Here is a 21,820-nt window from a genome sequence, read left to right as displayed (position 1 = left end):
GCCTGGTGCGGGCTAATGCACAACAGGATTGCTGGACTGTTCATCTTTGCGGAACAAGCAGTGAATGGGTCAGTGTATCTGGGCATGTTGGAGCAGTTTGTGTACCCTCAGATACGAGACTTGCAACCCATCATTTTTCAACAAGATGGATCTCCGCCGCATTGGTCAATGGCTGTTCGCAAGTTCCTGGATAGGAAATTTCCCAATCGTTGGATCGGATGCGGAGGACTCATTGCCTGGCCACCACTTTCACCCGACTTTACGCCGCTTCATTTCTTCATGTGGGGATACGTGAAGGACCACGTGTATGCAACCAAAGTGGAAGATATTCCTACATTGCGTCATCGTATCACTAATGCGATTGCAGCAATAACAGAGGAAATGTTACGAAGAACTTGGCAAGAAACTGAATATAGACTCGATATTCTTTGTGCTACAAATGGTTCCCATGTAGAGATGTATTGATGATAAATAAATAAATTCTTTGAGATGCTCTGCAAATTGGTGCATTTTTCATTGTCATATCTGCTGTGTGTGTGGGTTGTTGTCGTCGCCCCCCACCCCCCGGGGCTTTGAAATCAAGGAGGTTTGAGTGGGACACCCTGTACTAGGTTTGTAAAGTCTCATTGCACCGACATTTGTATGCCTGGAGTGATCAGAAAGTAGTCTGAGGATAGTCTAAGCAGCTGAAAGATACCCATGGACCAATCACAATCACAGTTTCAGGCAGTGTGATGACACGAATTCGGCATCCTCTGGTGGCATGTATAGCACTACCGGGCAAGCCCTCTACATCAGTGGCTTGTGGCAGCTGTTTTAAATGTGTCTTCTGTGGGAGATATGAGCGGCATGTGGCACACTGTCTGTGGTCGTCGAAGACACAATTAATGCCACAGGAAGTACAAAACTAAGAAAGGTAATTCCGAAGAAATCATGGATAACCAAAGAAATACTTCAACTGATTGAGAAAGGAAGGAAGTGCAAAACTGTTCAGGGAAAGAAGGAATACAACAGTATTTTGTTTAAAATAAAAAACAATAGAATGCGCAGGAACCCTAAAAGGAAAATTAAGTGAACTGATAAGGTCAGGAATGACTAGACCCTGCAGAGTGATGAAAGGAATATACAGAAACCACTGACTACGAGAAGGGCAAGGTGAAAGGACATATGGTAAAACATCATAAAGTAACTTCCATGGTACTAGTGGAAGCCTTAGAGAGCACAAAAACTGTAGGTTAAGACACAGATTGGAATATATACAACAAATAATTCAAGAGTGGAGTAATTGCTGCTCTGAGGTGAAGAAATTGGCACAGGAGAGGAAATCACGTCAGAACCTGTCAGCTATTTACTGAATTGAAGAGTCCCCATCCTCTTTTGTTTCAATAGACATTGAAAATCCAGGTTCCCGAAGGAAGAAATGAAGTGATAACCAGATCCATTGCAAATTGTAACACATGGAATATGAAATCTGTCCATTGTTTGTAGCTGGTAAACATTCATTGTGCACAAGAACTGTGAAGGCAGTAGTACATAATTAGAACTTACAGAGGTGAAGTTAAAACACTGAGTATAGTGTGACTCAGAACAATAGTGTGGCATTAAGAAAGGCAGAGAGACAGCCAAAGTACATCAGCATAGCAAAACATACATGCTAGAGTAGCAATTGCTGTAGTATATGTAGTTGGCAGTCAGTCACATGATTAATATAAAAATTAGTTGCATCATTCATTGATAAATAATTGTCCCTTATAGTCATTTTGAAAACAATAGTTTTGTTACAAAATATTCTGTCATTTTGGAACTTCTAAAATATGCAGCATTCACTCTACCTGGTTTAACCTATAGAAATACAGTCTCTTGTTAGCAACATGTATAGCAGCATCTGCTTAACTTACTTGTGAATGCTATGGTGCATTAACAAGTGCCCATGCCTACTGTTCTTGATTTGCTTCTACATCCATACAAACAAAGTAAACAAATAAATAAATACTTTTTCTCTCTATCTGCTGACGGACAACTAATATGTAGAGGAGGAAGCAGACAGAATTACTAGATTTTGTAGACACACCACATGCACTATGGGTGAGCTAGGAGAATGATAGAAGCTAGGGGCTTGTGTCCTTACAGAATTGCTAAATTTTGTGGCAATGCTTTAGGTGCTAATGGAAGGAAAAAACCCTTTGTATAAGCTTGTGAATAAACAAGAGTCTGATAATGAAAAATTCTGAATGGAAAATGTTGAGTGATCAGTAAGGCAAAGTGCCAGTCAGCTTATCTTGACTGCACAGTGGCAGTTATTAATGGCAGAAGCATCTTGCATGATGTTCTCTCTCTCTCTCTTAAAAGTTACAGTTCTTGATCCATAGCATTTTATGATAGATACAGAGTGAGATAGATGGCCATCAGTGATGCATGAAACTGTTTGAGTTTGCAATAAATACAGAATTTTTCTATGTCCAACCTGCCTTTCAAATGGTTTCTCTCAAACATAAATTATACTTTCTACAATTCTTTCATTTTTAATTACCTTGGTATTCATTAAGTATTATACTTTAACATAAAGTGTTATGAGTTCTTTATTATCCTTTAACAGGCTCTGCGCACCCAGGAGGGAAATGAGGCTCAGGTCTGTTTTTTTATCATTCAACTTTTGCTGCTGAAAGCTGCAGAGCTCCGCAACAGGGTTTCAGAGTTTGTCAAAGAAAATTCTCCAGAACATTGGAAGCAATCAAATTGGTAAAGTTTTAACACCTGCTGATATCTCAAATTCACCCTCAGTAGTACCTACAAGTGAAGTACATCTCAAATGGTGAAACGTGGATAAAAATTATTTTAAAATACGTAAATGTTTGTGTTTTACAATCCATGAATGTCTCATATATATATATAAAACTCTTCTTTTTTCAAAAGTCATTGTTTGAGATTTTAAAGCATCTACACATTCCAGAAATGTGTCATTGGAGAAATGATAGATTGTAACAAAAAATTATGACCAGCACATTCACAAGAATCACAAATGTGTTATTTTAGAAAAAGAAAAGATTTGCTTTAAACAGTACATGTTAATACCTGCTGCACTTACAGAGTTAATTATAAGTTGCTGTGTTGACCTTTGTTCTTCCCTTATTCATTATCAAAGTGCAAATGTGGAATTTCAGTGAAGTGGCTAAAACACAGCAGAAGAGAACTGTATGCCAACTTGAGAAGGGCGACATGTGGGTGTGCTGCATCATATTTGGTGCATCCACACTGCTGAAGTCAGATATCAGAAGTGAAATTGGTTACATTATTCAGACATTTGCCATAGGATATTCTTTTCCATTGTATTTTAGTCACTTCACTGAAACTCCACATTTACTCTTCAGTGAAAAATAAGAGCAAAGTGCGCAATAACACAGTAACAGGTATTCAGAAAAGCACATGTTGCTATGAAGGATTCAGCGGGTACAGTTCGTAAGCAGTCATTGAAATGACAGCTTCACAGCCTGCACCTACCAACAACGGCTTTTCCTAATTACGTAGGTGGGAACTCGCCCTGCAATATATCCTGTGTTCCTGTAACCCTCCCTAACCTCAACCCTCACTAGTCCCTGTCCTTCATCCACCTATCCGCAAACCTGCTCCCAGTCCAGCACTACACCACCTTATATTCCACTAATGCATCGACTTGTAACACTTCGCTACTGCGTACGATACTTATTAAAGCCTGTACTATGGTAAGTTGACGGGCTTCACCTTATAAGAAAGGATTTTGGGGTAGATATTGTCCGCGTGTACCCGAATGGAGGCAAAATCAGACTTTCACCCACTCAGTAACAACAATGATGCGTCAAGCAAGTCTGAAGTGCAACTACACGTTAGGACGGACAAGAAACGACACAGCAGATGCTATACCAAATTGTTAATAATACGGTCACCAGCCTAATTAGGCATTAACTGAGTTTCTTCCCAGTACAAGTTGATGTATGTTCATACAAAACAACACGTAATAGCACTGCATAATGTGGTAAATTTTAGAACCAGAAAATCTACTGAACTAATGATTTCACTTTCTGTACTAATGTGAACAAGCCATAAATACACAACAATACACTATAATGTTTACTACAAACTTTGTACTGTCTATTGATCTGATTAAAATCGGGCATAGGTTACCCTAGAAATAGCACTTTCGAAACATACATACAATGTCAATTTTGAAAAAGGTAAAACACTAATAAATTTTGGTTTTATATTGACTTTAACTTTGCTAGTCAAATCAGTTCAGTACACTTCAGAATTTAAATGAATAGAAAAGAAAAAGGGGGAGGGGGGGGGGGGGGCTGAAACTGTTATGATCACTGTACTGAGATTTTAGTTTATCGAAATCGTTAAGCACTCAAGATTTCCAATACATGAGTTACTACTCTTTTTGTCTTATTTCTTGCTTATTTAACTATCATTATTTTTGTCTCAAATTAATTAAACTTCATTACTAAACCAATTTCAACATTATCTTCCAACTTTGCCAGACCTATATATTCATTAACAACAAAGTTCTTTAAGCATCATTCTAACATAGATAGGTCTGCAGGTAAGTATTATTAACATAAACTTTAAATCTTCATTTCGGGACACTCGGATTGCACAACATGTGGAAAGGACCCTGTCTAGGTTAGTGATGAGGATAATTAAATGATAGGACAGTTCTGGTAAAAGTTAAGTTGTTATTGAACAGTCAGGAACAAAAGTAACACTGGTCCACACGAATACAGTACTAAAAGTTTCAACCTGTTCGTGTCGATGCGGCGGTTGGCGGACGGCGAGATGGCGAGGCGCACAGCACACATACAATCACAGCTATGGCTCTTGATGTATCGGCACTTTGCTCCTTCTTAGCGTCACAATACTTTTCCCTTTAGTGCCTATGGAATATAGCCATGCTGTATAGTCGTCGGAAACGGCACATCCGAGGCTCAATGAAATCACGTTTTCCAGGGGAGCCTCTTCGATCCAGAGCGTGTTTCTCAAGACCAATGCCCAACTCCAACTACTACTGCTGAGCCCTTTATGCCGTGCCGCGCCCGTGTGCATTTTCCCGCGCTCGCCTGCCATCCACCTTTTACCGCTCCCCTACAGACAGGGTATTCACCAAAGGTTTTGCATTCCACATATCCTAATACATTGCCTACGTATGGACCAGGTGCACAATTACAACTTTAACATCTTACAACAGTTTCAACATTCCTTACATTTCCATTTTGTTATAATATTGCTTGCAATTTGACATAAACATTAATATTCACATCGAAAATTGGTTACAGTTCCTTTAACATCATTGCATGAAAAGAAAAAGAAATGTAATCAGAACATCGATTACACTAATTTAACGAAAATCAGAAGAAAAAAATTATTATATGTACAATAGTTGTTTTTACAGACTGTTTTTCTCTCACTCCTCTACTTCTCTCTTTTTCCACCCCCCACCCCCCTCCCCCCCAAATCCCGAAAAAGAAAGAAAAAAAGCCATTCGAATGCACCTAGCAGCCGCACTTTGTCCCTATGTGCTCCCACAGGTAGTACTACACCTTTCCCCCACCCCTACCCTGTTGTCCCTCCCTGCCCCAGTGTCCTCCTTACCCCCACCACCCACAAATTGCTTCTCCTATCAGGCACAGTATCTGTACACACTCCAGCCTCAGCAGCTGGAGGAAATAGTGAAGTGTGTGGGAGTTGTGCTTGTGTGAATGTTTGTGTGTTTTCCACTTCAGAATGAGGTCCTTTGGCCAAAAGCTTAAATGTATTGCAATCTTTTTGTTGTGCCTGTCTGTGACTCAATGTCTGTTCTATAAGATGAGTAGCACTTACTTTAAAATAATTTTTATGTAGCTTTAGCCATTTGATCTGGGTTGTTTCCCTTGCTAGAGCCAGAATTTATTTCACATTCCAGATGCATTTGTTCACAGAATGGGTTTAATGTCCTATTGATGATGAGTTTATTCCAACTGGATATACGTACAGTAAAAAATTGTGCAGTAGAGTAGTAAACACTTCACATCATCAGATTAGATGTAGTATCTGCGACATAGCCAGGGATCATATTGTATTTACAATTACATTGGCCAGTCAAGACTGAAATTGCAATAATGGCTGATGAAAGAAACATTTATATCATTGAAAGTTACTACACAAACTGATAGTTGTTGCCCACATATTTTCAGGAATCAGTGTGTTACGGATAGGTCTTTTGTGCTCAAAAGCTACAAACATAACTTGTAAAAGAGGTATTCCTAAATGAAGACTTAGTGTTTCTTTTGGTCTATTGTGAATAATCTCCACTATAGTGTGCATTTTATTTTTCATATCTAAAATACTTTGCAATTTTTAAATTATCTATGTATGTAAATTAGAGGCTCCAATTTGTAAAATAGTCCAACAGTTGGAAAATTCTAGAAATTGCAGATGGGAAAATTGTCAAATTGCCTCAGTGTTGAACCATCAAGGACACTCCTAACTTAATTTAGAGTCCGTATGATTCCTGGCAGTTGGTGTTTATAGCAGCCAATTTCCTGTATCGAAAGCAATAGGGTCATGCCCATAGTTAATAGTCATTAACTTTTGAATTTCATTTACCTCAGGTTGGAATTTAATGTCTCAAATATTTTTTTGTTTTATCAGTAAGTTTCAGTAACAAATGGTGGGTCGTGACCTACTATTAGCACTACATAACATAGTGGACAGGAGTTTCATGCTAAGGCAGACATAGGAAAGCAACAGTAAAATGAAATTTTTCACACTGTAATGCCTTATTAAATGCAATAGATAAATTCAGATACATTTTAAACACCTCCACTATTTTTTGTGCCTTTAATTCTTTTGTGAAAAGTCCTCAGTTCCAGGAATTCACTGTTACTGTAAGATATACCTTACTGCTTTCTCCACCTTTCATTCTTTGTGTTCATCTATAGCTTTAATTACAGAGCATCTTGCTGTCTAATATGATTTTCCACTAATTTCATTTTTTGAACTACCATAAATACAGCTTTTATTTATTTTTGCTGTTATCATGTAAATAAATTCAGTGGCGTGAGCAGTTTCTGCTTTTGAATCTGATAAGTTTTCCAGCATACCTACCTACTCAGAATATAATTGGAAAATACCACTACAAGAAATAAAACTACCTCTCTTCTGCTTCTCACCCAAAATGCCTGTAATTAATATCCTAGTCATTTTTGTATTTCTTCTTCTTTGCCCTTTATTCACACGTAAATATTGTTTTTATTTTCCAGGCATGAGAAGCACCTAGCATTTCATCGAAAATATCCAGAAAAATTTGCACCAGAAGGAATTCTGGAGCAAACAGGAGGACCATCATCACCATATCATTCCTTACCTGTTTATTTTGGCAATGTTTGTCTAAGATTCCTGCCAGTGAGTTAATTTCTGTAGCATTTACTGGCCATGTCATTATCCGATTGCTTGAAATTGCAAAATTCTGATTTTTGTATTACATTATTAATAACAAAAGTCTTTTTATTTCCATTAGGTGTTTGATATTCTTATTCATAGATTTTTGGAACTTCCACCAGTTTCAAAATCACTAGAGACATTACTTGAACATCTGGGCTGCCTGTACAAATTTCATGGTAATTATGTTTTACAGCTATAAATTTCTTACTTTTTACTCATTTTGGATGTCCCCTTGCTGTGTTTAACAGACTGATGCAATCCCTTCCATGCCACTCTTGAAATTCCCTGTATCTACCTTGACTTCTCATCTTTCCCCTTTCCCTACTGTTCTGTGCCCTCCCCCCTCACTTTTCTACTCCCCCCCTCTCTCCCCTCCCCTCTCCTCTCCCTCTCCTTTCCCACTCCTTCTCCCTCTCCCTACCCCTCCTCCTCCCTCCCTCCCTCCCTCCCTCCCTCCCTCCCTCGCTCTCTCCCATCCTCATCCCCTGTCTTTTCCATATGTCTTCATTTCTGCTTGTGTGTTTATTAGTCCATCCTGTATATTGTATGCATCTTCCTCTCGAATATCATAACTAGCTGCACACCTGTTCTTTGCAGTTTTTATCTACAATTAGTTTAGCATACTCATCCACATAAATATATTGTCTGTACAGAGGTTGAGAAGTGCACCGGTAGTTTTCTTCCCTTTTATAGTCATTGTGTGACAAATTAATTTCATTTACAGAAACCATCATTTTCAGAGGTTTTGGGGCCACACCATTTTAGGGCAATTAATAACTGTTGTGTCCAAAGCAAAAGCAGTGAGTATTGTAAAGCATCATATGCTCACTAAATTTCATTTATTCAGTGTTTAGAGCAGGTTCAGTGTTCAGAGCTAGTGTGGCCTTCTGATATAGTGCTTTATTGTCTCTATAGTTGTTACGTCACTGACATACTAGAATATGAGACATTAAACAGAGAAAACAATCTTCTGTTAATAAAATAAGCCAGATTGTTCTTTTTCTCTCATTTATCTTGAATATACATGTAGTGTGCTTCTGATTATTATTATTGTTATTATTATTAATTTTGGAAATAACAGATTCAAAGCTAAATTATGTGCATAGAGTGCGTATATTTCCTAAAATGTCTGTGGATTGTTTTCTCATTTGAAAAAAAAAAAAAATGTATCTTACAGAAAAATATAAGCACATTTTATTAATAAAATCAGGTGTTATGTAATCTCAAACTCTTAAATTGATGGAAAATTGTCATATTGCTCATTTTGGTCAAGCTGGATTGGACACTTTGAACTCTTTTGTTTTTTAGAATCAAAAGCAGTAATGAGTAAAGTATGTACATTCATCTTTTAATGCATCTGATTTTTTTTAAAGAAAAATAGTGTTATTATGCAGCCTTTGTAAAGAAGGCACAAGACTCACCAGCTGCTTTTTTATGTTATTGAGATAATGCCTTTTGAAAAGTAATGACAGCTGCATTAATGTATCTAAACTTTTTAATCACTTGCTACACTTCAATTTCATACCTGCAGATCGTCCAGTGACATACCTGTATAACACACTGCACTATTATGAACGGAAATTGCGTGACCGACCATTGTTGAAGAGGAAGCTCGTGTCAGCAGTCCTGGGCTCACTTCGAGATATCCGTCCTCCTGGATGGAGCTTGTCCGATGCTTACCAGACCTATATGTTCACCTGGCAGCCAGATGATGCCAGCTGGGTACCAGAGCTCGACTATTACATTCGATTAGTTCGGCGCATTGTTGACAGTATCCTTTTTTGAGATTAAAAGAATTTTATTTGTGGTAAATTTCATGAATAAAAAGGTGATCTACCAGCAATTTAAAAAAATACAGTATTATAAGTGTATTCTTGTTAGCGGGAATAACAATTGTGGGGTGAGGACTGTTGGCCTCTGAAGTTAAGCAGCCTTTCTGTGTTAAGTAAGAGAAGAACAAGTCTTATTTTATGTCATCAATAAAGACTGACTTTGTCATTTGGTAGCAAACAAAGTGGTGCAGTGGGAAGACACTGGACTCGGATTAGGTGGCCATTCAGATTTAGGTTTTCTGCGATTCACCTCCGTCACGTAAGGTGAATGCCAGGATGGCTCCTTTGAAAGGGCACAGCCAATTTTGTTTTCCATCCTTCATTATACCAAGCTTGTGCTTTGTCTCCAATGACCACTTTTTTGTTTTATTTTTTAAAGATGCTAAATTGGTCTTTCTTGTTATTATTGGTTGATGGCTATGTACTTAAATTTGTTTTGTTGTCATTTAGTGCCTTACAGAATCAGTGTAATGCCACAAATAAATTACTGGGAAGATTGGAAGTTTTGCAACATATGACAAATAATGTTGTGGATGAATTTACCATAATCTCCTATATCACCTGGCAGTGAGTTACAAAGTGTATAAGATATAGTGTCTGTTCTACTTCTTTGTTTTGAATTCACAGATTGTTGTTGCTGTCTGGTGGTGGCATAAAAAATAAAACAGTTACAGCTAAAAGTGAACATGATGTCATTTTTTTAAAAAAATAATTAATGCTGGGTTTATGAGTGGTTATATCCGTTCAAATGAGAAATATGGCTTCGTTTCACATTTTACCCTCTTTTCTGATACAAATGTATTAATTGTAAGGCTTGTCACCAAATCATAACTTAGTCAGACAGCAACAGATGACTCCATTCAGAATGTCCTCATCACTGATGTTTTCTCACACAGTGCATTGTTCCTCTGGGAAACAAAATCACATGACCTATGTGCATAATAGATGCTACCTCTCCAAAGAGTTGCGCAGGCAATTCATGTGTGTTATTGTTGTTTACAAACTGATGGACTGCTGCCAGTATGTTGGAGCAGCAACCATATATAAGTGTGGGTACCATTGGAAGGTCAGGCATCATTCCATACTTATTGATATTTTACTGATAAAATAATGTCAGTTGATGAACAGAAGTGATGAATGCAGGTCATAGGAATATATTGACTATACTTTAACATTTCAACATGCACTTGAGAATGGTTGTAAAGCTGAAATCATGATTGTGTGAAATAAATGAACATCTAACAGTTAAATGGTGGAAATTTCTTTTAAAAAAATTCTACCCGACAGTGGTCCCCCACAAAGGAAATATCATTATCCCGTTGTTAGTCCACAAACTTGGGTGCACTATAGTTCTGTGCTAGGCTCACTGTTTTATGTTGAGCATCCCTAACATTGCTCATCTATCTCATTGTTTGATCTTTGCTTTTGCACTTTCATAGTCTAGTCTACAATGAAGAAATAAAAACTTTGAGGTTTAAATGTTGTAGGAAAGTTCTTGTAGAATGAAAATACGTCAGGATTAAAGGAGATCACATAATCACATACCGAAAAGCAGAACTGTTGATTTGTTCACACACACACTCCCCTATGCTCCTGCATGGGGCTAGACTAACATGCCAATGCTATTTTTCGGCAGGTGGACTGATTGTGGATGGGTTAGTGTCGGGTGGTGCTTTTAGAGGGAGAGGGAGATGGAGATGGCCACCTCCCTCCGAGCTGCCTAGCCACCCCCCCCCCACCCCCCAGTCGCTCTCCCTGCCTCCTTCTGTCTGCCCCCTCCCTAAACACTACCCGCACCTCAACCAGTCCACCTACCGAAAAATAGAATTTGCATGTTAGTGTACCCTACCACCATTAGGGACATAGGGATGTGCCAGCACACGTATGCCCCCCCTTCCCCCAGCTAGACATTTTCTTTCTTTTGTGTGAGCCTATGGACAACTTCAATGCTTCTGCTTTTCAGTGAGTGGGCTCCTTTAATCCTAAAGTATTTACAGACTTTGAAGTTTGCCGATAACATTTCTGTCAGAGATGGCAGTGGACGTGCAAAAACAATTGAATGGAGTGGGTAGTGTCTTTTTTTTTTACTTTTTTATTTTTATTTGTTTATTTTTAAGGCCTATTGTACAGAACAATTGACCATAAATTAACACAGAAAAAAGAGCTCAGAACTTGGAAATCTGCACTGCATAAACATTATATCGCTGTCAAGTATGATCATCTTTGACTGGCTAACTTTGCCAATCAGGTCACGTTCAATTTCAGTCATCAGTTCACAACCTTGTCGAATTACAAAACAGTGCTTTTGTTTTGTGCAAATATGAATTAAAAAGAAATAAATAGTAAAGAAGTCGTTATTAACACACAAAAGTTAAGTAAATATGTGAATACATTTCCCTCACACTGCTGAAACTTGAAATTTTTTGTTAATGATTCCACAGAAGGAAAGTTGCTATTCACCATACAGCGGAGATGCTGAGTCGCGATAGACCCAACAAAAAGATTCACATGATTATAGCTTTCGGCTATTAAGGCCTTTGTCACACACACACACACACACACACACACACACACACACACACACACACACACGCACACACGCAACTGGCACACATGTCTGCAGTCTCAGAGAACTGAAACCACACTGCGAGCAGGAGCACCAGTGCATGATGGAAGTGGTGACTGGGTGTTTTTTCCTATCGCGGCTCAGCAACGTCACTATATGGGGAGTAGCAACTTTCCTTCTCTGGTATTGTTACATTTCATCCTGGATTTTCCATTGTTTGAAAATTTTTTTAGATGCATAAGGCTAGGTTAAGAAATTATTGGCAATGTAAGTAATGCATGCTGATAACAGATAATCTCATAACAGTTCTTGGACACACACCATTCATTCACACAAGCATGTGCGCTTCACATACACACGGCTGCCAACTCTGGAAGCTGGAGCCAAAATGCACATTTCCAGCTGACTTAATCTTTCTACAGGTAAAGGATCTGTTTCAGTAATTTGACAAACATATTTGTACATCTTTTTGCCATGTCTCGCAAAGAATTTCACCGATAAGAATCTTCCTAAAGTGCACTCTGTCTCTCGTCTTCATATTCTACCACATCTTCATCAGGATCATTTTCATTCAACTGTCTGTATGGAATTTCCTCACTGTGTACACCTGCAGCTCAGGTTTGAGATGAAACCAACTCAGCCAATGCTTGAATTTCTGTTTCTATATGGTCGGAAGCCATGGTGGTGTTCTGTTCATCTGTATGATTATTATTTCTTGCAGGTTGGTTTGAAGTGCTTCCATATCTTTATTCCTTCAAGAAATCTGCAAAGTGCTTTCAGTTTCTTGTTCTTCAGTATGTTCTCTTGGGAAGTGATTAAGAACTTTTTCTTTGTTAATAGAATGAATGCCAGTTGACAAAACCCATTCACGATATTCTGTTTCACACCAGAAATTATGTGTTAGTAAGAAGAATTTGGTTTTGGTTGAGTTTGATGTGTTTTATCGAGAGCTTTTGTCAAAAGATCCAGAAACGTATTCTTTGGAACAGTTGCCAGTATAGTGTTTTTCATCTTCCAATTTTGTCGTCACTTGTCACTAGGCTGTTTTCATTGGGTGGAAGAATGCCACATGGCACTGAACATGCAAAATCAACTTTATTTTCATCACAAATTTTTATGACCTCTTCATCTAAACGAGAAGAAATATTATCCCCATTAAGAACTTTATATCCATGCAGTGTTTTGCATGAGATAAAAAACTACTCACAAACCAATCTCTGACTGTTTGGGCATTGCTCCAACCACTGACTGTATAGTTAAATCATGATCCTGTTGAGCGACAAAGCTTATTGCTACATGGTGGGCCGTAATGAGCTCTTTGATTTCAAGTGTCATAAAGATGTAGACTTTTGTATTGGATATAGGGTGGTAAAAGCACACCATCAGCAGACCCACAAACCATTATTGATGTTGCACTTCGGAAAAACTCATTGCCTTTTTTGGGTGTTCAACACCTCTATTATATATATTCACTTCGGTCATAGTCATCATAATTTAAATATTTGAGTCAGATGCATCTTCTAAAGTTGTTTCATGGTTCTTGATATATTCCTCCATATTTTCAGGGGATACTGCGGGTCGAGCTCATTTGATGTTAGTAGCAACCCATTTAGAATATATGTTTTTGTGACACTTCATTAGCAAGTGTGCCCAATCTTGTCCAGGAAGGCTGTTTTTAAATTTAGAAATTGTTCAGCATTGTTTGTCTAAAAGAGTTGTAGCAAATATGTGCAAATTCGAGATTGTAAGTGGATATCCCTATTCAGAACATGTGGCACAAGCTTTCAATGTAGATTTCTCTTCTTTTTTGGAAAATACTAGCTGAGCACTCGCCCCCCCCCCCCTTTTTTTTCACACACGGTGCTTACTGAATACCATATAATAGGGTATGTTAAATTTTTCAGAAGCCATGCACAAGGTCATATGAGCTTCTTGAGGTTATAATAAAGGCACGATTTCTTTCTTGAACTAATTAAACACATAGCAACATAAACTATCATTTTTTCTAGCACCTTTCATATCCAATCTGGTACCCTTAAAGTTATTTAAGTCTATGAAAAGTTAAAAGCAATACTCACAGATTTGTATGAAAATCTCTGTTATTGATCCGTTTGTATGTGCAGCACTTGGGCAGTGATGAAGAGTGGCATTCAGTGCTGCCAATGCAAAAAACAATATTGTACAGTTGCATTCAGAAATGAAGTAATTCTTCTTTTTAAAAGTTATAAAGCTTTTATCAGAGTAACCCCATTCCATGATAACTTTCAACCTCTGTATTTTGGAAAAAGATAAAGATTCAGTGTCGGTACATAAAAAGCATGTTTTTCGGGTTTTTACAGGAACTGCCCACGAACTAAATGATGCTGCCTTCATAAGCCCATTAATGTGCACCATAAACCATATGTAATGCAAAAAGAACCGAGTGATTTGCTCTGTATGCCTAAGCTGGAGGATTCTTACTTTGACCCTGTATGGTGGGACAGTTAGTGTGAGACGATCCTTCTGTGGGGTGTACAAATGGTCCATAGCCCAAGGGCTATCCAAAACATTTGACCTTACTTTTCTATCACGAATAGAATTTGAACCTCAGAAAATTGCGTTTTTATATGCGGCATTTTGTGTCATAGTAGGTGGCACATGCTGTTGCATGCATACCAATACCATTACTCTGACCATATTTTTGTACTAATAGATAGAAGATGATGAATCCAAATACCATTGCTCTGACTATATTTTTGTACTAATATATAGAAGATGTTGAAACATTCCTTGGATAAATCTGAGTATATTGCCATTGATCCATATTTGTTTAAAACAGTGTGATTAGTTTTTCTAAGAAGTAGAAGACGTGAACAGTTTCTCTCAGTGTGGAAATTTTTTGATTTACTGAAGTGGTTCTAATCTAAAGTTTTCTGTTCAGATACTATCTTTGCATTGAAAAATGTAATGCTTGGAATAAAATGCATACAAAATAATGCCATATCGTTGGTATTGAATTAAAATAATTTTCTTGACTGTATGGCAATTGTGGATGTATTCATTGTTATTAGTATTTTGAGAAATGAAACAAAATTCTTGTTGTCACAGTTTCAAAATGGCTCTGAGCACTATGGGACTCAACTGCTGAGGTCATTAGTTGTCACAGTTTAATGATCCTTAATTCTAATGTAGCAATGTCAGGAAAATCACAGTTTCCATCAACAGATTGGAGATTTAATGAATTTCCAAATCCAGCAGCACATGCTCTCTATGTCACTTGTGTAGAACTAATGGCTGTCCCTGTAACTCCTACAATGGTGGGAAACAACCTTCTGGATGTTGTTGCCAAAGGGTGAGCAAACATAAAGTGGACACATTGTTATTCTTTTCTGTTTTGTCATTTAATAATTATGCTATTTTCGTTCACAATTTCAGCTATACAGTGATTCCCCCAAGCCAAATTCATTTGTGGGTCAACTCTATTGGTCTCATCATGGCTGCACTTCCCGATTCATACTGGTGCGTTCTGCATGAACGCCTGGTGCAAGTGATAAGTTGCCCACAGTTGGCACATTGGACATATCGCAGCTCTCCATTCCAGATTTTTAAATTTGTTGCTACCCATGATGCTCTCCTAGAAAACAAATTTTCATACACTCTTGCACTGGCACATTCAATGTGGCATCATGCTGGTGTTGGTCAGATTACAACTGTTCCACAGTAAGTAATTTTAAAAAATGCATGTGTTTGTACACTTGTTTCTGCAGCTATAGATTAATGTTACAGTTTATTTAAACAGCAGTATTGTGTAAGGGTGTCATGTTACATATGATAAAATGTAGATTGCATATGTGACAGAAATTCTACTAATATAAGCTAGTGAGGGATTCTAATTAAGTGAAGTTAATTGAAGAAGTGTGATGGTATTCAACAGAAAAGTTGATTAGCAGCTGTGTCGTCGATTTATAGGTTTCGTTAGAAACTGGCATTGTTCCAAGACTGATTGTGCACTTAATGGTGGGGAAAAGGTGTAGTTGAGTCTGAGCATCACCAGTCAGGTTTCAGCTTGATAGATGCAGTTGTGGCAAACTGTGGTCAGTTTGGGATTCTGTACATTGCTTATCTCTCCCGTCAGTCACCTCATTTGTTTTGGTCTTGATAACGTCCTTTTATTAAGAGCATTCCTGAAGCCATTTACTGGTATTCTGCATAACACTTTGGTCACCTGGTTTTAATCTAGGCAGTGATCCATGACCACTAATTTTTGCTAATGTATGCCCAACCTGCATCGACACATTTCATTTTCAATCCCTATGCTAAATTTTATCTCCTCATTAATGACCTTGATGGGCAGTAGAAATTTATCCTGGACCATTCTGTCTTGTGTTCCCACCATAAAGGTGTCATCAATATGTGGAAAAAAATATAAAGAAATATCTGATTTTAAGGCAGGCAGTTTCAATGACTAATTCAATGAAATAACAACCTATACTAATGTACAGAACCAAACATTTATTTCTATGAACACTGAAGGACTGTTGTGAATAATTCTCTCTTGATTGCATAAAGGTTTCTTTCTTCTTCTTCTTCTTCTTCTTCTTCTTCTTTCTTTTTTTTTTTTTTTTTTTTTCCATTATCTGACATTACAGGTTCCAGGAAATGAAGTTCCATGTCAGTGTGAGGTAAATCTTATGCCAAAACAAGTATTTTAGGTTGAAAAGAGATATGAGTTTACACCTTGCTCTGACGTATGATTTACCATATATTTACTCAGAAGTTTGTGTCGAGTTCTGCATTTTGTGTCAAATTGTATCACAGTTTTTACAATGATTTTACAAAACCTTCCCACATGGTCTAGCAGTTAATCTGCATTTCACTAGGTTTCTGTAGTCAGCTGTTGTGAATCTGAACTTTGTGATTTTGTTTCTACCATACATATTCCAGTTTTTATTTACATAAGCATTATTAATGGTCATGAAACTACATTGTAATGAGCTCTCTTGAATTTTTATTGCATTTATTGTGAAATCGGATGGTGAAAATCCTTTTGTTTATTTGTTCAAAAATTTTCATTAGAACTTCTGATTTTCTGGAACTAATTGTATTACCACTCTTGATGAATGTTATACTATTATTTATTAATTGCTTGTAATTTAGTCTTGCAGATCTTAACAGCTGAATATTTACACAGTATATTTATATATTGTTCTAAATTGTGACAGACATTTGTACAATTGATAGTGTATTATATTTCCTGTTGCTGGGAACTGTAGCATCTGTGAGGTGTGGTATATGTGGAATAAATAGAGGAATTGGTGCATGGATATGTTTCTCACTTTGCATATTAATTAGTGTACATCCACTGATGAGCCAAAACATTATTACCACTGCCCATCACTAGACTGAATACCACCTGGAGGCATTGAGGCATGTAATATGGTAAATAAAGTATATAAATGAAGTAGAGACAAATGGGGAATCATTCCAGTGTCAGTATGGGTCACAACAGGGGAAATATACTGACATAAATGGCTTTGACAAAGGGTAGATTCCTGTGCTCTGGCACCTGGCAGTGAGCACCATAGAAACAGCAAAGCTGATCAACTGTTTGTGTGCTTTTGTTGTTAATATCTAAGGAAAATGGTTGAAGTATGATGAAACCATGAGTAGGTGGTAATGGACGTCCATGTCTCACCACGGAATGAATCTTACCCACACTGTAAAGCAGAGTACAATGCTGTTAAAGGCTCAGATATTTTGGAACACACTGTTTAATGCACTTGTTGAAGATGGGGTCCATAGCAGATGACCCCCCACATGTTACCATGTTGACCTAACAATGCTGTCAATTAAAACTGCATCAGGCATAGAACCATTGAGATTGGATTGTGGATCGATGGAAACATGTCGCCTGGTTGATTGTTGTGTCTGGATGTGCTACCATATAGGTGAATGGTTGCTCAAAACCTGTACCCCAACCCAGACATAGGCTATTGGGGACTATCTTCTACTATAGGGGCAGTCTGTATCACAAGACCAGAATCATGTTATGGTGGTTTTAGGAGCATGATAGTGAACTCACGTTGATATCATGGCCACCAAATTCACCTGATCTGAATCTAAAGGAACACATCTCAGATGTTGCTGGGCACCAGTTGCTATATAACTATTTCTTCTGATGTTGTGTTGTCTGCTTTACATTTGTGTGACCGATGTTCTCTCAGACTTCTCAAAATCTGTGATAATTACTTTAAAATCCAGAATTGATATTTTTGAACTCCACTTTTGCAAATAACTCTCCATACTACTGTTGAGGTAAAAAATTGTACATTTTTTTTTTTCATCATTAACCACATTTTATGACAACGACCATCATTCAGTATACCAGTAAACAGTAATAATGTTCAAAGTTCGATTTCATCACATACAACATGTGTCCATTGTCAATATAATCATTCTTTGCAACTCCACCACATTTCAAGAACAGGATGGCAGTTTATGGAATTTCCACACCCAATCAGGTTTTTCCTCTCATGAAGTCGCTCCCATTCAGTTACTTCCTCTCATGAAATCGCTCTGACCACCATCCCATGCTGAAGTCGTACACCGTCTGTCAATACGGCTCACCACATTCAAAATAAAAATAAAACCCGACACCAATATCTGTACATTTATACTCGGCATGTTATTTTATTTTACTCTCTGCTTATTATATAATAAAACTTCTGGTTGCGAGTCTCATTTGTTAATAAGGTGACTTAGGGATGCGTATCTTTTTTCTGCAGTTGTGTGTGTCACCATGTAGCTTGGCACTCACAAACCATTAGCCCATAATTTATGGACCTGAGCATAGACATAAACCTATCAAGGACTTGTTGAATCTGTGCCATGCAGGATCACTGCAGAACTGCGTTCCAGAGGTGAACCAATAGATTAATAAGTAGATGCTCATAATGTTTAGGCTTATAAGTGTACGTCATGGTATACTTTCTTCTTTTGTACTCTTGTACACTATAATTAATACCACAAGTTTTGTGTTAGTGTGTACTATGTGTGATATGTTTTGGATTTAATAGATGATGTTAACCCCAGGTGCCTTTTGAGGAATTTTTTCACTGTTCTTTCATATTTATGATGGTGGAAAATCCAGGATAGACAATAAATATGTATATGAGGTTAGATCACTACTTGTTGAACAGAGAAGCCTTTAATTTGCAGGTGGGCATGAAGTAAAAGGATGTTCAAAAGGATTTTCTCCAGTAGAAGTTATGGCTAAAGTGCTAGAAAAAACTGGGATCCATCAGTCTAGCCCAATTTTAACTTTTCACATTTATTTATCACAATGTATACTAGATGTAACATAATTAACAATGTTAATGCATACAGTTGAAAGTACACGGCATTAGAAACAAAAAAATCTCTGTAAACAAGGACTCAAAAATGCATACTGAAGCAACTATGAGCACTTTTTCATCTTCATTACTGTGAAACAAATCTCTCATACTAAAAACTCTTTGTTTTCCATATTTTGGGAGGAGGCAGTGTGGACTAAAACAAGAAAAAATTATCCAATAAACATGGGATCTAAAGTGCGTAGTTTAAGAGCTATGAGCATTTCTCCAGTAGAAGAGATGTGTTTCACAGTAGTGGAGATGAAGAAGTGTTCATAACTCTCAAGGTATGCACTTTAGAGCTCATGTTTACTGGACTTTTTTTCTTGTTTTGGTCCTTACTACCATTTCTCAAAGTTTGGAAAGCTGAGAGCTTGCAGTAGAAGAAATTTGTTTCACTGGAAGAAGTGCTCATAGCTCTTAAGGTACAAATTTTAGAGCCCATGTGTACTGAGATTGCTTTGCTTCTAGTATAATTTATTTTCAACTGTATACATGTATACCATTAATTATGATACACTGTGCATAATCCGCTAAGAAGTATGTTCCTGCTAAATGAATGTTGCTTGAAATGCAGAACACAAAACTGAAAGTACTTGTGCTTATTTGTCAGTATCTGTTCTCTTTTTCAGGTTTGTGAAAGAGCAGATACGGCCACTTGTCCAAAGTGAAGCACAGTTGCTCTTTTTGTGCCATTTGGTGGGCCCATTTCTACAAAGACTGAACACAGATCGTCCACGTTGTGTGTTGGACCTTACGCTTGAGCTCTATGAATTATTGGAACAAGTGGACAGGAATTCACCAACTCTGCAGTATATGGATCCTATCTGTGACCTTCTGTATCCTTTTTCTTGATATGGTCATTGGATTCATGTACCTAACAAGTGATCAGAAGCTTCTGATTTTTGCTTTTTTTGAATGGTTTATTTGTGCTTTTAAGTTACAACTATTGTATATCTGAAATTCTTGTAGTTTGTTTGTTGTTGGGTGCTCAAGCACACTAATCAAAAGTTTTATAAATTTGTAGATAATTTTTTTTCTGAATAAAAATGCTCCGTGATTTTGTATGAAAAATTGGAAAATCACATGTGGTTAGAGGGTTATAGTATTAAGTCTAGGTCCAGCCACTTAGAAAAATTTTCGGTCCAGAAAACCAGCCATTTATGCCATTATTTAAAACGTTACTGGCATGTCTTTGTTTGAGATATCTTAAAGGGCAATACACACTATTAAAAAAAAATGAAAAAAAAAGAAGCTTCAAGGTTTATTTTTTACCTTCAGTTTAGCTCTCTGATAGATTACAAATTTTATAATAATGATGGCAGAAAGTGTAAGTGACTTACTTGATTTATTTCGTGTTGCTCTTATGATGAGCTTAGGGCTTCGATAGAGCTCTGCCAGCACACTGTATTTCAAGGAAGAGTCTTCAATTCTGCAAATATTTTCTCCTCGTAGTCCTATTCCTGCACACTCTGCCTCCATAATGTCCTTGGTATTCCTCGTTTCCTTTCAACCTGCGGGTTCCAGAAGAAACATTGTCTCTCTACAGCATCCTGGCCTTTTGGAGGCAGCTCAACTTTCTCCTCTTTATTTGAATGGCGATAGGTTCTTCTCTTGTTTGATTCCAAAGGTCTTTGTTTGATAGCGCATTTGGTCAAAAGATATTAAGAGTTTTCCAAAGACATCTCCTGAGAAAGACTTACAAACTCTTGGTGAAGAAGTTCACAACTATATAGCAGCACTGTTTTCACACTTGAATATTTGAAGTTTAGTTGTTACAGAAATCTCTGTGTCCCTCCATAATGGATGCAGCTGGATGAAGCCCCCATTTGCCTTTCGGATTCTTGCTCTGACATCTGCAGATGCTCCTTCATATTCAGTAACTACACTCCCCAGGTATGTGAGCTTGTTTACCATTTCAGTATCCTCATTATTGACTCTTAGCTTTCTCGTATCTCTTGTATTGATTTTCATAATCTTCGTCTTGGTGGCATTCATTTTCAGCCCGTCAATCTTGGCTTCATGTTCAAGGTCCTGCAGCTTTCCTTCCATGTCAGCATGGTACTTTGATAGGAGGCAAGTTTTAGCAAAAAAGGATCTTCTGATCACGCAGTCAATTCCCGTAGTATCAATCTCTTCTCCTCCTCCAGCACTTTCATCACTTTATATAGCACTAGTAAAAAGATAATTGGCAATAAAATACATTCTTGCTGAACTCTAGACTTAACTGGGAAGGGCTCCATAACTTTACCCATGTGGATGACTTGGCATGTGCAGTTATTGTAAGTCTCCCGATAACTTTTACTGTCGTCTCTGGTATCACATAATTTTTCAAAGATTTCCACATATGACTTATTTTTATTGAGTCCAAGGCCTTATTAGAGTCTACAAAAGATGTGAGGACTAGTGATGAATTCATTTGATTGTTCTATAATGACTCTTAAGTTTATTTGATCTATGCAAGGAAAGTTACTTCTTAAACCAGCTTGCTCCTTTCTTATCTGCAGTTTGATGTGCATCTTGATTTTATCAAGGATTATTCACACCATCACTTTGCTTGGAATCAAAAGGAAGGTGATTTCCCTCCAATTATGGCAATT

At 37.5% G+C, this 21,820-nt stretch overlaps 1 protein-coding gene across 1 annotated transcript in view; it reads left to right on the top strand.

The window, feature by feature from the left end:
- Positions 1–21,820, top strand: part of LOC126259200 (mediator of RNA polymerase II transcription subunit 23) — a 177,091-nt gene that overhangs the window by 133,900 nt on the left and 21,371 nt on the right. Inside the window, exons 15-21 of the mRNA XM_049955791.1 lie at positions 2,597–2,739; positions 7,272–7,413; positions 7,529–7,628; positions 8,984–9,223; positions 15,022–15,181; positions 15,265–15,549; positions 19,853–20,059. Coding sequence (XP_049811748.1) covers positions 2,597–2,739; positions 7,272–7,413; positions 7,529–7,628; positions 8,984–9,223; positions 15,022–15,181; positions 15,265–15,549; positions 19,853–20,059 — 1,277 coding nt within the window. The remainder of the gene's footprint in view (positions 1–2,596; positions 2,740–7,271; positions 7,414–7,528; positions 7,629–8,983; positions 9,224–15,021; positions 15,182–15,264; positions 15,550–19,852; positions 20,060–21,820) is intronic.

This window comes from Schistocerca nitens, chromosome 5 (genome assembly GCF_023898315.1).
Source record: "Schistocerca nitens isolate TAMUIC-IGC-003100 chromosome 5, iqSchNite1.1, whole genome shotgun sequence".
Taxonomy (NCBI): domain Eukaryota; kingdom Metazoa; phylum Arthropoda; class Insecta; order Orthoptera; family Acrididae; genus Schistocerca; species Schistocerca nitens.
The sequence above is the reverse complement of the archived record's forward strand: the minus strand, read 5'-3'. Positions and strand labels throughout refer to the sequence as shown.